This window comes from Pseudochaenichthys georgianus, chromosome 22 (assembly GCF_902827115.2).
Source record: "Pseudochaenichthys georgianus chromosome 22, fPseGeo1.2, whole genome shotgun sequence".
Lineage (NCBI taxonomy): Eukaryota > Metazoa > Chordata > Actinopteri > Perciformes > Channichthyidae > Pseudochaenichthys > Pseudochaenichthys georgianus.
Window position 1 is genome coordinate 14170721 of NC_047524.1, and position 16537 is coordinate 14187257.

Consider the following 16537-nt stretch of genomic DNA (forward strand, 5'->3'; position numbering starts at 1 on the left):
ATATATACTTCCTTAAATCTCGTTTGGCTTCTTTTTTTAACTATGAGCACCAACCAGTGGATGTTTGCCCTTATACTATGAATTGTCACCGCTCAATCCTACAGCCATAGAGCTGTCTGACATATAAATCTACAGATAGACAAACACAGCCGAAACAAGCCTACTTTCTACATGCTACATTACTGTCACCAGAGTTTTCACTGAAGTCAAATCAATCGAAGTAAGCAACCAAATAAGCTCTCTCCTCATAAGGAACATTGGTGGACATTCAGCATATTTCCCAACCACAGAAACATGTGGTCACACCCACCGTGTCCAGCATCTGCAGAACTTTGTCCTGCTCACAGGCGTCCAGTCCGTCGATGATGACGGCCATGCGTGTCTGGTTCTGGGTAAAGCCATCAATGGTTTTGGCCATTTTTGACATTAGTTCCACTTCATGCTTCAGAACCTAATGTGAGACAGGGAATAAAAACAATGTCTCAAAACAAGGAAAAAAAACCTTGATTGGAATAGTGACTACAGCTTGATAACTATATAAACTAATGAAATGCCCATTCAGTCATGACAACAGGACGTAGAAGAATTTGCTCCTTGATTGGGTAAAATAAATATACGGTTTATTCGCCTACCTTCATAAACCCTTCACTCTTGAGTTTATGCAAGTTGTTGGCAGCACTGTGCAGACGTTTCCTCTGGGAGTTGAGGACGGAGTCAGCCACCTGCCACCAGGTCCTGAAGTTGAGCAGTAAGGCCAGACCCACCACACTGGCCATGGCTATCAGCACTGCATTTACTGTGAAGTTATTAGGGTCCACCTGGGGGGAAAAGCATTGAAATAAATGTGTTGCTGATGTCCAGTGACCAAGATGTTTGAGACGTGCAATAATCTTTAACCAACCTTAAAGATGGCCAACAGGGCCACACCAGTGATCAGGCATCCCAGTGTCAAGACAAACAGCACGAAGGAGGGAACGCAGCATGTTTGCTTCCACTTCTTACCTGGGGTGCCAGAGGAAAGAAGAGGATAATATGTGAGGGGTGCGTTTAGATTATACAAACACTCAGAAAATACATTTTCTATGTAGACTGAACAAAAACAACCTTCAGATATTAAGATCATTTAAAATAGAGAAAAGACTGCCTAAACTATTCATTTGAAGCAGTGCCTACAAGAGTTTCATATTGCTTTGAAAAGAGAATGTCTTTTCTCATTCTAATGGTGCAGTAATTCAAAAGAAGTTTAAATACATTTACATTACATTTAAAAACAAAAACTGATTAAGGCGACCAGGTTTACTGTCTTTTTAAAAAGGGCATATATTTCACTTCAAAATCTGTACACCAAACATGCATATTTTAGTTAGTTAGTTAGGCCGATTAATGTAATAATAATAATAATAGATTTAATTTGTTAGCACTTTTACAGGTGCTCAAAGACGCTTTACATATATAGTGAAGAGAAAATAAAATAAAGGAACAACAAATAATTATATAGTTAAAGTTAAAGTCAAATAATACAAAAACAATCACACATTAAAAGCCAGATTGAAGAGGTGAGTTTTTGTAAGTTGTTTGAAGGTGGTGAGGTCAGTGCAGTCTCTGATGGGTTGTGGGAGTGAGTTCCAGAGGGAGGGGGCAGCGACGGTAATGTAAGCTCATAATTGTCAATGTAATGAATGTAAATGTAATTTGTGATCTCAATGACAGTCTGACTGTAACTTTGTGAAATGTCAAAACATGACTAGATCTAAAGATGGCAACATCACCTTGGATCTCATCTCTCTTGAAAACCCTGAAGAGCCTGGAGGCCATGAAGCCAAACTCTCTCTCACAGGCATCAGAGAGCGTGGCGATCATCTCAGCCATGGAGGTCTCCCCTCCAACACTGGACAGACGGTTGTAGTCTGTGAACAGGAACCTGTGCCACATGAGAGAAACAGAAATTATTCAGGGATTCGCACTGGACTGGGATTACGGTTTTATTTTTTACAATGTTGTTAAAGGAGACATGTCATGGCCATTTCCACTGATCATAATTCCATTGTTGAGGTCTACTAGAATAGATTTATAGAGTGCAATTTTCCAAACTCACATTGGTTTCTCATACAGCATCTCTGTAAACTACGTGTATTCACTGAATTTCACTCTCTGCCTTTAACGGCTCGTTGTAGCTCCAATAGCTCCAGCCCCCACCCTCCCTGTGAGCACAGTGTGCTCTGATTGGTCGGGACGTTGTGAATCGCGCTAAGCTCCGTGGAGGTGTTGTTTCCTTGTTTAGCGATACACATCGAAACACAGCCAAACTCATCCTGAGCACACACAAAGTCACAGCCGAAGTAAAAACAATAAGTGTGGCTTGATATTGAGTAAGAAAAAGGTTGATAAATGCTGTGAGAATGGGTCTGCAGAGAGAATTTCGCCGCGATCCCAACTGTCTGTTATCAGCCTGGAGAAATCAGCAGAGCTGCCTGCACTGTGTGTGTGTGTGTGTGTGTGTGTGTGTGTGTGTGTGTGTGTGTGTGTGTGTGTGTGTGTGTGTGTGTGTGTGTGTGTGTGTGTGTGTGTGTGTGTGTGTGTGTGTGTGTGTGTGTGTGTGTGTGTGTGTGTGTGTGTGTGTGTGTGTGTGTGTGTGTGTGAGGAAGTCCGTGGATTGGTTCATTTGGACCACTCAGCCTGGTCATAGCTCTGGGCGTGGCTACTGGGTAGTAGCGATACCCAGGAAGTAAACAATGAAAAATGAGAAATCTCGAACGAGGCGTTTTGGGGAGGTATTTTCTGTGTTAGAGTTTTACTCGCTACAGGGTGTACTTAGAGGGTTTTTGACTCTGCAGTACCTTCATAACACACAAGGGGACGGGTAATAACCGGAAAAGCATGACATGTCTCCTTTAACATTACAATTATAGATGTAATAGGCAATGGTACTAACCATAGACTGTATGGTACTAACCCAGTGAGACTGCAATTGGGATATATTTACTTTTGACATCTGACAGAGCTGTGTGTGAGTGTGTGAGAGTCTGTGTGTGTGTGTAACAGTCACCTGACAGGCAGTGCACGGGTGGTCTGCTCAGGAAGTTCGGGGGGGTTGACAAACATCAGTTTGAGCAGCAGCTCCATGTAACCGACTTGGCGAGCCAGACGGGTGCTGATGACCCACGCCCAGTGCCAGCTCTCCCTCTCACGCCGACTTCCAAAGTACACCAACACTGTGGAGAGAACAAGGGGAATTGTTTTACATTTGTAGTTCACAAGCCAAAAAATAAATAAATTCATGATTACAAAGGTAAGCTCTCATAAACATCAGTAAGTGTTTTCCATAAGAATGTCCAAGTTGAGAAGCACAAGTCATCCTCATGTGAAACTGAGAGTCTTCATGAGTTATGTGTTGCTAATCTGTCTCCTCACCAAAGAAGATGTAGAGCAGAGCGAGGAGGCTGAGGGAGACGGCGATTGCCAGCTGGGGATCGACAGTAAATCCCAGAACCATAGCCAGTGAGCCGCAGAGCAGCAGGGTGAGGAAGACCACCAGCCAGGAGAACTGGAACAAGGGCTCTATCTGCTGGCCTGCAAAGGTCTTCATCTCATCTGATGGACAGAAGGAAGGGACAACGTTTTATTTCAGTTATGTGAATCATTTACAAGGTGAACAAATCAAGAGGTTACAGTCGTATTGAAGAACCTGAGGAAAGGCACAGTGTAAAAAGCTAATCGTCACAATTCTGTATTTTTATATTTTTGTATGAGACAGGGTTTAATGCTTACTTACCCTCCAGTTTCTTAAGAAGGAAGGATTTGCCGCTGCCCCACTGGGCGTACAGGCCAACGCAGATCGGGGGCTGCATGGTGGGCTCACTCAGGATGTCTGCTAGAGCACTGCTATACAGGTCATAACCCAACATGTCTCCATCAGACTCAGAGGGGGAGAGGTGCTCTGAGAGAAAGAGAGAGGGAGAGGGAACATATTAAAAAGTGCACAAGAGAATACAAAGTGTGGGGGAAACTTCTGAAGCAATTGGAGTCAGGACTCAGAGAGACACGAGGACAGCTGGAGCTTTGATGGCAAACACTGACGGTTTATTTGGAGCTTCGGCCAGAGAATTCACAAGACATGTCACGGGCCACGGTTGAGATGCCACAATCAATTCTGAAGAACCTTCCTGTAGCTCGAGGTTTTAACTAGTTCAGAGTGTAATAATCAACATTCTTCAATAGATAGACTAAACAGCTGAGGACACTGAATCACATTTGTTGTCGCTTATGGCTCGGGGTCATCTACACCCCGAAAAGGATGTGTTCCAGGTTTCCCACAACAATAACTATCTCTGACCGACAGTTGCCCGGTCACAAACTGGTAACATCAACAATATGCTAGGGCAGCCCCTCCTTAAGGGAGATAGCATGCTGCCCAAGGCTGGGCATCTGCGTCAGAGGGCAAAAGGTAAACATCTATGGAAATTATTCCCTGGCACAAAGTAAAGCAGTTTCATTTCCAATTGCTTCACAGGGCTATGAGCTTGTTTTTTAAAACAATACTTTCTGGATATTATGGGAAAAGAAGGTCTTACTGGCTCCAAATATCTGTGTGAGGATGCTTTTCTGGTGGGTGCAGTCAATGTTGTATGGTGTTTCTCCAGCTTTGTTGGGGCGGTAGAGCAGGCGGCCATCTTTAGGGTTCCTTAGCAACAGCTCAGCCAGCTTTCTGCTGCGCCCTCTGATGGCAATGTGGAGCGGCGTGTCTCCTTTCTGAAGGGACAAAAAATACATTGGCAGATATCTATTAGAAAACTCTGGAAAAAACACTTTAAAAAGTGGGCAAAGAAGGAACCTCCAGGTTACTAGATGTAATACCTGTATAAAAGCTAATGTGCTGTTATGACAATATGTTTCCATTCAAGTGTGTTTTAAATATTACCTTCTCCACTGCAGACACCTTGGCTCCTTTATCCAGCAGGAGTTCCACGATCTCTATGTTCCTCATTTTTGTGGATTTGATGAGTGGGGTCTCTCCATCCTAAAATGCAAAGATACACATCATTTAGCATTTTATTCTGAACAAAACACATTCACTTTGAACACTACACAAGTAAGACAGATACAATTGCCTACACACATACTTTCAAAATCCAAAAAGGCCTAGGGTGAACTGTTATAAAGCAATATTTAAAACAGATCTTTTCAGGAAGTGTAGATGTCTGTTGTTCCTTTTCTTATTTAATATGGTCAGTGGAAACAATTGAAAATGTGAAACAGCAAACTCAGTATGGGACTTAGCAAACATAATGAAACTTTTTTTACTTTTTAAAAATGAAGTGTGCCGTACCTTAGTGCAGCTCTCGGTGTCCGGGTTACACTGCAGGATGTCTCTCACCATGGAGGCGTTACCTTTCTCCACAGCCCAGTAGAGGGCAGTCTTTCCATCCTGTGGTGAAAAGGACAAGGATAATATTGTAAAAAATCTTACAAACTGTGTTAAAAATACAAAAAGTAATGTAGACATATATTATGCAGAACTGATAACGCGTATAAGTATTTGTGTATGTACTCCTAACAGTATACTAGTGTATATTTGTGTAATCTAATAGAGCAAAGTTTACTTTACCAAGAAACAACAGATCAAACGGTATTGAGTAGCAGTGTGATATATCACATAGGGAACACAAGAAGGCCTCCTGCCTGTTTCAAAACATCAGTAAGGCAGTGGAGATAGTGGGAAAGGAGCTCCTACCATTCCCCTGACGTCAATATCAGCGTATTTGTTCAGCAGAGCTCGGACTATCTCCACATGGCCTCCTCTCACCGCTCCAATCAGCATCGTCTCCCCACTCTGATAGAGATGGTGAAAGAAAAAACAAACAGATGGATTTTATTTGACTCTCATTGCATTTGAACTACTCTTCTAATCTAATCTTGTAAGAAGGCCTCACCCTGTCCAGGATATTGACATAGGTGCCGGCATCCAGCAGGTCCTGTACAATCTCGGTGTGACCGTCCTTGGCAGCAATGGCGAGGGCGGTGTTGCCATCCTTGTCGGTCATGTTGACGTTTGGGTTACTCTTCAGCAGCTCCTTTACAACCTCTGTATAGCCACCTTTCACCGCCACAATCAGAGCCGTCATGGAGTTCTGAAAACATAAAGAAAGATTGAAATTAGCCAATTTCAGGTTCTGTCAAATTGTTCAAGATTACCACTACAGATGTTTCCCTCTACTTGAGGATTCTGGTCAGTGTAGAAAATGGCAGATGTTCAATAATTGATTGTTGATGATTAAAAAACGTTATTTCCCAAATGTTATCAGTTTAATTCAGCAGCTCTGGGGGACACTTCGGGCTTAATGGCAAATTATTATTGATATATTGTCCAGCAAGCACAATAACTCATACATTTACCCAGGCACTAGAGCCTCTAAATCACACATGAATTAATTGCTCGGCAACATCAGCTCCTATAGTTCCATCTGATTATTAATGCTACATATCGAACCATCACATCTATCAGTGTGTGACAGCACAGATGCAACATGACTCGAAGGAGCACAGATGTGCTGCGTCATCGATGCAATCAATTATTTAATATCGCAGTTTACTAATGAGTTTGTGGCGCTCGGGAGCATTAAATCTTGATTATGTGAAAACTACACTGGTGAGAAGTGAACAGGCCGCTATGTGTGTCAAGGCACCCATGATGAACCCAATACAAAATGAGACGTGTTCAGCTGTTAAAACGCCTCCTGAGACTACCAAATCAGAAATCAGCAGTGTTTGGATCAACAATCAACATTGGCAAATATTTTACTACATCAAATAATTGTGCGGATCTCCAAATATTATTTTTTCTACACATCAAACTATCAAAGGCTTTCTAAACTCTCCAGACATAGCTAAGAACCCTTACAGTAAAATCTACATATTTTAACATTAATATTATGTAGACATTGTGATCAAATGTAATAATCAACATTATTTTATTCATAAAAATATCATATTGAACTCTGATCAATATCTTTAGCAACTGTGTACCTGAATTTAACATTTTCTAGATCCTCTTATTTATAATTATGATAACTATAACTATAAACTGCAGTACTATTTATGTGGCCCAACTATTGTTCAAACAACTTTTTATTGAGTCAGGCACAATGAGTTACATTTATACGGTCTGTATTTTTCCCAAACAACTTTACTTGTCAGAGAAAATACACTTTGAATAAAAAAGCCCAATACCGCTTTGAAAAGTCAAACTTGAAATCGTCTCTTTAGGTGAAAGCAAAATAGGGTTGTATCTCCACTGAATGCTCCTGTAAAATAATAAAGTACTATTCACAGGAAATGCACAATTTACTTACGGCTCCTTCTTGGTCCACATCAGCTCCGTTAGCCAGAAGGTGCATCACAGAATCGTAGTGGCCTTTCCTTGCTGCCCAGATCAAAGGAGTCGTGCCATACTGCGAAGAAAAATATAAATACATAAGGCATGAGTGGCAAAAATACATCTAATCGACAACTTAGGTACTTGTGAATGATCCAGAATGAAGGTTAATTAATATAGGAAGAGGGAAGATGAACTTGGGGAACAGGAAGGTGGATGTTCACTTGAATCCTACCTCTAATTACATTTTATGTGTGATTAAAAACAAGCAAATGATGAACATCTGTCAGGATGTAGTTACCTTGTCCGAGCAGTTGACCTTGGCTCCGTGCTGCAGCAGGAGATGGACAATCTCTGCGTGGCCTCGACCTGCCGCCCAGATAATGGGGTAGACGCTGTACTGTTGGGCCAGAGCAGAGGGGTGAAGTCATGCTGACAGTAACTAACCATCAGTGTCGGCCTGCGGTCAAACTAAGGCTTTAAGCTACTGAACATGACTAAAACAGCAGATGATGGGGAGACATCGCAGCAGGCAGGTGAGGAGCAAGGTTGTGGTTGTGTTCACATATTCATTACTGTTAAGTTATGTGTACTGACATTCAAATAAATTAAACTTCATCTAGTGAGTTGAAACATCAGATTACAGTTACATGTATATACTTCCTTTGGAATAAGGCTGCATTCACATGATATGCAATTTTCTTTTTGACACCGCAAGCTTGGGCACTGTTTTCATTTACGGCAGAAACAGCCACTTAGTTTTCTTTTTATGGTTACCTTCTCTGCCAACCTGTGCTGCTGATTTGTATTCCATCATTTATTCCTTCTATTCCATTGCATTGCAATGTAAATACTGTTATATTTTACTATATCTTTAATTATTTTTAATATTTTTCTAGTTCTCTACCTGTGTTTTTAATTCTTGTTTTTATGCACCACGACACCAAGTCAAATTCCTACCTACCTGGTAATAAACCTGTTTCTGATTCTGAATTCTGATTCTGACATACAGCTTTTTTCTGATTGGTTGCACATCGAAAGGTCAGCGGTAACTAGGTCAAATATGAAATAATTTGAACTTTGAGTGCTGCGCTGGGTAACAAATTTGAGCGGAGCTACATGTCATGTAGTGTAAACACAACTCTTTAAATGTCAATGCTGAAATAAGGGAAAACAGATGCCAATGCTGCTATTATTATGGTGTGTCCGTCTTAGTACCTGTCCGGTGATGTTGGGGTTAGCTCCTTTGTCCATGAGCATCCGGGCCACATCTGTATGACCTTTGTAGGCTCCCCACATGAGAGCAGTCCACCCTCCCTGAGGAGAATACATGAACACAACACAGTGGAGTTGGAGAGGAGAGAATGTGTTCATGGCTACTCCAGGTATGGAATATGCACTGTGTATGGACATAATTATAGGTATAATTTTATCGTTATAGGCTTTAGGGAAAAACAAGCTAAATTCCAGCAGAATAGGTCAAATCTAAGCAGATTTTGTGGTAGGAAAATGTGCTATTTACAGCTGCTGTGACACACATTCCACCAAGTGATCAGTATCACGCAGTGTGGTTTATAATAATCCTGCTGTGATGACTGGCTGTGATCCGTCCTGTGCAGCTTAGACACGCAATGAGTCAGTCTGTGTCCTGACTTCCATAAATTCAAAGAGGCCAAGGAAATAAAATCAGACCTAAATGTTTTATCATGTATCATAAAATAGTACAGGAAATAAAAGTGCAATCTTTGAGTGTAACTATAGAAATGTTATACATCAGTTACACTACCTCCCAATGGTTACTTCTCATAAGGATGACTTTATTAGTATTTGTTGCTGCTGGTCTGGATCTGGATTAATACTGAGCAGAACTCAGAGGTATCACGCTCAGTGGGGGATGGATGATCCCCGCTAAATGTCTCTTAACATTTGCCGGAAGCACTCCACGGTTTCTGCGATGACAGCTTCTTCTGGTAGCAAGTTCCACTCTCTGATTGTTCTCGGAAGGAAGGAGTATTTAAGAGTGTCACTAGTTGCGAAAATTCGCTTGAAGTTCAAATAGTTGGCTTTGCGGGTTGCACTTCTTCCAACTGGCTCTAGGTACATTGATGCATCTATGGCTGAGATGTTACGAGCCAATCGCCACCTTTCACTTAATTCCACCCAGTTCAACCGCTTGAGCATTTCTGTGACACTGCTGTCCCATTCATAATCTCCAAAAATGAATCTTGCACCTCTTCTTTGTACTGATTCCAGGGCATCACTGTCTTTATCAGTGTAGGGGTACCCGACCGAGCTGGCGTACTCTAGTTTAGAATGTACCAGGGCCACAAAAGCTGTCTCCTTCAGTTTCTGGGGACAGCGTCGCAGGTTCCGGCGTAGGAAGCCGAGCGAACGGTTTGCCTGTGTTAAAATGTGGCCAAAATTTCAGGTTGTTATGGATTTCTACCCCAAGATACAGTAGGTGGGTCACCTCTTTTAACACCTGGCCACATAGAGTATAGTTTTTAATGTGCGGGTGTGTTGATCTGCTTGTTCGTAGTATGTAGCGCTTACTAGTATTAAAGCACATTCCCCAAGTGTTAGCCCATTCCTGAAGTCTAGTCAGGTCACCCTGTAGGTCTTCTTGGTCACTTCCATTTTTAATAGGCCTGTAGAGCAGGCAGTCACCCGTGAATAACCGTAGATGCTACATGTGACGGCAGGTCATTAATGTAGCATAAGAAAAGCAATGGACCCAGCACAGTGCCTTGTGGGACACCAGAGTCAACGTGAACTGTACTTGATTTCACCCCTTCTACGACTACTTGTTGGCTCCTTTGCATAAGAAAGGTTGTAGTCCAATCAAGTATTGGGCCGGTTATACCCATGTGGGCCAGCTTTAGCAACAGGCGCTGGTAATGAATATTGCCTCTTCAGCTGGGACATATACAACCCAATGAATACATAAAGTGCTCAGCCCCAGGTTATATGTGTATCTTCAATGATTGATGCCGATAGTGTGCTCTTGAATATACAGAAAAGCTGTTTCAGCAGCAAGCCTGCCGAGCGTCTGCCTCCGAGAGGACTGGATCCCAGAGCTAAATCATATCACTGCCCCATGCCGAGACAACCAGAGCTCTGGAAATGGTATTACTGCTGGAGTAATTGCATTTTATGTCCATTTCAGGGCTAATGGATCATCCTGTTCAACCAGCACTGTGGTCGTTACATTATACAGAAAGCACTAATGCACACGATCAACACTTCATTATATTTTGAACCGTATAAAGGTTACACCTGAAGAGTTCACTTAAAGTTGTTTGAAAATCTTGTCAATCAAGCTATGCAGTTTTTTTTGTATAATTAGATATGTTTTAGAATTTAGAAATCTTATCCTCATAAACATACATTGTTAAATAATTTTGTCACGAAGGATACATCTCTATCCTTATTTTATTTGTATCTTTATAAGATAGTTGTTTTACCATTTTAGCCACTTTAAATAGAATATATATTACTCTATATGGAAAGTATACATATAGAGTAACATATAGTGTAACCAAGTAGAGACAATGAGGATGACATGCAACAAAGGTCCCTAGAAACAAACTTAGGATGTTTGTTTACATGGCATGTCTTAATTACAACCCATCTGATTTTACACCACATTTTTAACACTAAATAATTCACTTTTATTTATTTTTTATATACTTTATATTGATAAAAATGTATGGCCATATTAAATATTATGATTAATTTAATCTATTGTGTTTTTATTATGATCCTACAGTCTAAGGTTTCGAAATAAAAATAAAAAGTTTTCATTTTCTTTTTTTAAATAGAGTCAACAGCAGATTTTAAATGGCTCATGTCCTCACCATGTCTCGATGTTCCAGGTTAGCATTGTTCTCCAGCAGTTCTCTCACCACCTCGAAGTGGCCCTCCTTCGCTGCCGAGATCAACGCCGTCCAGCAGTCCTGCACACACAGACAACCTGTTACCACGGGAACTCCCAGCAGTCTCCAAATCCAGTTGGAAAATCGTCTCTCCGATCACTACAGGACGGTCCAGGAATAACTCAAAGCACTGTACCTACCAGCTGGTCGTACCAGGTGCTCATGGGAACACGGTGTCGCATTGACAGGCAGGAGTGTCGGAGTGTAAAGAAAAGTGAAACTATGGGTTGAAATGCTTCTTTCTTCTTCTGTGTTACTGCGAGAGTGAGCACAAGTGTGAGTGTGCTGTGTGTAATAACAGGTAATAGCAGGTTACATGTATGAGATGTCAATGAGAGGTGTACTGTATGAGCATGCGTGTGTCTCAGTGAGAGGGTATATGTGTGCGTGAGTGTTTGCGTGCACAGTGGGCCGGCTTATGGAGGTAAAGGGTGTTGGCCAAGCAAGTGGATCCTGTGATGTAGTCAGAGGAGCGAAGGTAAAAGTGTGTCCTAGGTTATCATTAGGACTCATTATAGCTGTGCACTAAGCCTGAGTGAGGTGAGATCAGCAAGATGTAACATCAAAGCCACACAGCGACGTCTTCTTTGTCAGGTGGGTAGTGTGGTGAAAATGGCCGCATTGTTTTTCACCTGTACCTGGACTCTCAATGTTTAATTAAGTGCAATGTGTGCCGGTGTGATGGTGTGTTTATGTTAGGTTTGAGGTGTCATGTGTGTGCATGCTTACAACATCGTCCAAGTTAACGTTGGCTCCTCTCCTTAGAAGCTCCTGTACTATCTCCACATTGCCCTGCTCTGACGCCACCATCAGGGGAGTCTGTCCATTCTGAAAAAGGAGAAAGGGAAGAAACTGTAACTGTGACTTTTGGACACATCAACAAGCACATTGATTACACTGTTTTCCCTGTAACCCTTTTCAAAACTCACAGGGAAAAATAATGGCAGCTAGTGATACTAGTTGATGATTTTACTCTAATCCAAACCTGGTACAACCAAGACAGCCTGATGATTATCCTTTGATGCAATATGGCCTAAAACAACCTTTTTCTATTACTCAGGTTCAAGGATTAATATTACAAATGTTGTTATTCTACATTATTTTAACAAATCTATTAAAAGACTTAACCCAATACTGTCTTAAATAGAGAGATACCGCAGGTCCTTCCTTCCTACAGTGGTCAGACTATATAACCAGCCCCCACACAAACAACAACATAGGCTATAACACTCCTTGTTGTGGCCTTTTATTGTGGCCAGCCTAAGGCACACCTGTGCAATAATCATGCTGTCTAATCAGCATCTTGATATGCCACACCTGTGAGGTGGGATGGATTATCTCGGCAAAGGAGAAGTGCTCACTATCACAGATTTTTTCAGATTTGTGAACAATATTTGAGAGAAATGGTTATTTTGTGTATATAGAAAATGTTATAGATCTTTGAGTTCATCTCAAAAGTGTTGCATTTATATTTTTGTTCAGTGTATGTGCAATATGTGCAATATATATATATATATATATATATTGCACGTATTGCACATATTGCTTGTATATCTATGCCGTTAATAACCGTGCAATATATACCTGGCTGCTTAATCCACAGAACTGTTACAGGATGCGTTTTTTGGTAAACTGTGTAACTTTTATTATTATAATTATATTATATTTTTGTAATCTTTAATATTTGTTGTATGCATGCTACTTAGGTAACATTAAGCCGTATTTGGCTCTTTTCTGCCGTAACAATGTACATTTCCCCTCTGTGGGACTAATAAAGGTATTTTGATTCTGAAATACTCTCTGACCCAACCCATTTGTTTTCACTGACGATATAAATCTTATAACCGTTCAAGAATATACTTTCAATAAACTTGAAATGTGGATTTGGTTTAATAGTGAGTATTTACAGCAGCAGGGTGGTTTATCTGGGATTGACATGAAAGTAAACTGTATGTGCCGACTGCCCATAGTCATGGAAATGGAGGAACAGTCAGTGTGTTTTTCATCGTTTTTGGACAATAGGGGTTCATTGAAAAAAATGATATCAAGGTTTGGCTTTCCACATACCCATCTCAACTTTCTACATTACATCAGGTGTAGTAATTACACCCATTATATATATGTTTTGTTCATCCCTTTACACAATTAAATCAAATGTTTTTTTTTTAATATTGCTCAACAGACATCTCTTACATCACTAATTAAAAAGGAAAATGTTAAACCTCCATAAGCAGAACACAATATCAAGTACTGTGTATTCTCTTTGCAAATGGCATGCAGTGTTTATTTAAAGCTTTAATATGTCTTCTCTTACAAAACACTTGTTACTCCATACTGCTCCCAAAATAGATAAATGAAGCATGCGAGAGCATTGTTGTGAAATGTCAGACTTACATCACTCCTGCTGTCCACATCTTTGAACTTGTCCAAATGTGCTTTGATGGCTGTGAGGTTCTCCTCCTCCACGTAGCTGAACAGACTCTGAACGGCCAGAGAGGTCATCTTCAGGGAGGTGGAGGTATCCATAGCTGACTGCTAACCCCCCTAGACACCACTGCAGAGAGCGAGGAAAGCAGATTAGCATTCTCAGAAGAATACAGACACTAATGGTATCTTTCTGGCCAGCAGTGCTGAATGTACAGCACTACCAGGAGAGGAGCAGAGAGGCTACAGCCAGGAAGAGGGAGTGGTGTTTCTTTGAAGTGATGCGAGGCAATAAACAAGTACAAACCCCGCTCACATGCACAAACTCAGTCATGCAAATACAAAACAGAGGCAGAGAGCATCTTTTTACTATCAACATTCACAACATGCAATCAGAAAAGAGGTCTATAATATATTAAAATAATCTTTTAAGTCTTACTGAAAGAGAAAAAAAACATGGAAATGGTGCTGCATAGATGTAGATTGAACAAAGTATCACCAGTGTTGCTTGAATGCTTGTGTGCACTTGCTTTTATTTGCATATGTATTGTCTTTACATACATTTGTGTATTTCTTTTTAACTTTAAAAAAAGGAATGCAGAGTCTAATTTTGCTGTACAAGAATCTGTACCAGGCTTCGTAAAAGGCACAGTGTACACATGTAGTGACTCTTTGACATTTGGGACAGTGTATATGTGCCCTGTTTCAACCAGAATGTAAAAGTGTGGTTATAATAGAACATTGGACTGAGCCTGCTCATTATACAAGAGCTACCTTAGGTCACTTGAGTTTAGTTCAGTCTGCCTGCTCATGCTGAAAACATAATCTGTCTACTTAGTTTAATGAAGGCAAGAAAGTCCACTAAGTGAAATTCCACTGAATAAAAACAATAGTCTCTTGACTTTGATCCTTTGATGACGAGGACAATTGGTTCACTGGACTGTGTTCTCCAATTATATCAAGACCAACCTCACTGCTACCCTCCTCCAATGCCTTAGATTGGACTTTGTGAAACGTATGTGCACTAAAGGAGAAAGGTACTGCTTTGTTAAGTTCTTGAATAGGTGCATATTATTTGACTGAAAATGCTTGGCACTGATGGGAAATGGCAGTAAGAGGTAGTTAGGCAAGTTGTCTGAATCGGCCAAAATCAATGCAGACAGACGGGTTTGAAAGGATTATCTATAATGAGGCTCCACCGTTCTTAAGAATAATTTGAAACCCATTAAGTAGATGAGAATGTTTCTCTCATGAGTCATTGTTAACCTTTTTATACTGGAGTTTAAATGGTAGCACTCACGTGGGCGTAGGAAAATATAGGTTTTTAAATGCAGACTGAGATAATACAAAAATAAAAAACACAACATGGTGGATTTCCATTAAAAGGACATTCATAAATATCCTCACAATAGTGACTTGAAAAAGCGTTTAGTTTTCCATCAATAGAGTAATTAAAAATAAAGCTTGATTTTAAAAACTCACACAACCTTCCCATTTTACTTGTTGCCTTATGATTACCTTATTCAAGATTGTTTGTTTCTCACTAAAAACAAGATATGTTTCCATCTGTGATGCTACCATTAAATTGATTCTTAACCCCAAAAAACAAGGTGATTACGGTACTTTTTAATTAATTAATCTAAGAACATTTGTATTATTATGAATTGCAATTGTTTAGTTTATATCATTCCATTCCTACTCACACATGACATGTCTGTAACTATTGGGCACTTACAAGAGCTCCTCTCCTCTAACATACTGTTACATTTGAAAGCCTCTCAGACTTTACATATCACTTCACCTGATTCCAAAACCCACTCAAACATGGCTGTTTTATCAGGGATTCAGCCAATCGATGGAAAACTCATGAATGATTCATCATGTTGAGCTCTTCCATCACGGTCAGACTCACGCCCTGCCACAGCAAAGCAGAATTAATCGGTTGCTTTTATTGCTTGCAAGTTGCCTTGGCAATGGGTTTCACATAAAGACTAGCAAACACACTGCTCAATATTTCCACATAATCTCAGGCAAGCAGCCTCAGGTCAATAAACGCTTAAATGTCACATGCCTGCTGGGCTCACAGTACAAAGGCCCAAAACAGTCAATTTAGTCAAACCCAGAGCTGCCAATCAATGATTAACATCATATGCTTTCTTTGTATCTAAGATATGGACTTGTTTATTCAATTAAGGATCGACTGCAAAATGTATTATGAATTAGATTGTGTCAAAAATAATGGAAAAAATCTTTTGTTTACAATGAAGGGAAAATGAGCCTGTTGACACACCCTCCACAGCCCCTTGTCTCTCAGCACAATGGGTGGATGATAACACCACACAAGAACCAATCAGATGACATTTTGCTTGCTATCTGTTGAGCAATTGGAGCTTGCACACAACCTTTAAAAAAACACATACCCAGTAAAAACCAGCAGAGACAAAACACCAATAAATACACTAAAAGCTGTTGAAAAAAAAAGATGAAAGCAGCTAAAAAAGGCACAAGGTCTCTATACATCCACAAAACAAGAGAAAATAAAAACCTCTTACCTTGGTGTAGGGTGAAGCTTATATTTATTTGGCTATTCAACACCAATCTTTATCCCTTGCTTACTCGCACACACTATCAACAGGGCACTGCCTGGCTCACGCTCAGCATCCCCCCCTCACTACAGGCTGAATATTAGATGAGGGGGCTGGCCTACGCCCATCTCTTCCCGACACAATAGACACACGACCATTTCCATTCATTACATGCACTGGCTCAGCATCCATTTAAACAGACAAAAGGAGAGCGACAATTA

The 16537-nt window shown here is 40.6% G+C and overlaps 1 protein-coding gene across 4 annotated transcripts in view; it reads right to left on the bottom strand.

The window, feature by feature from the left end:
- LOC117467566 (kinase D-interacting substrate of 220 kDa B-like) overlaps positions 1-16537 on the bottom strand; it is a 49724-nt gene that overhangs the window by 31013 nt on the left and 2174 nt on the right. For all 4 annotated transcript variants that reach the window (XM_034111258.1, XM_034111257.1, XM_034111256.1 and 1 more), the window contains exons 2-19: positions 13702-13861; positions 12037-12135; positions 11230-11328; positions 8591-8689; positions 7674-7772; positions 7350-7448; positions 5931-6128; positions 5732-5830; positions 5327-5425; positions 4919-5017; positions 4572-4749; positions 3773-3937; positions 3412-3591; positions 3047-3212; positions 1770-1921; positions 902-1002; positions 633-818; positions 311-451 (exon numbers count right to left, since the gene is read on the bottom strand). In XM_034111258.1, the coding sequence (XP_033967149.1) occupies positions 311-451; positions 633-818; positions 902-1002; positions 1770-1921; positions 3047-3212; positions 3412-3591; positions 3773-3937; positions 4572-4749; positions 4919-5017; positions 5327-5425; positions 5732-5830; positions 5931-6128; positions 7350-7448; positions 7674-7772; positions 8591-8689; positions 11230-11328; positions 12037-12135; positions 13702-13833 (2391 nt within the window). In that variant the 5' untranslated portion in view covers positions 13834-13861. The remainder of the gene's footprint in view (positions 1-310; positions 452-632; positions 819-901; positions 1003-1769; positions 1922-3046; positions 3213-3411; positions 3592-3772; positions 3938-4571; positions 4750-4918; positions 5018-5326; positions 5426-5731; positions 5831-5930; positions 6129-7349; positions 7449-7673; positions 7773-8590; positions 8690-11229; positions 11329-12036; positions 12136-13701; positions 13862-16537) is intronic.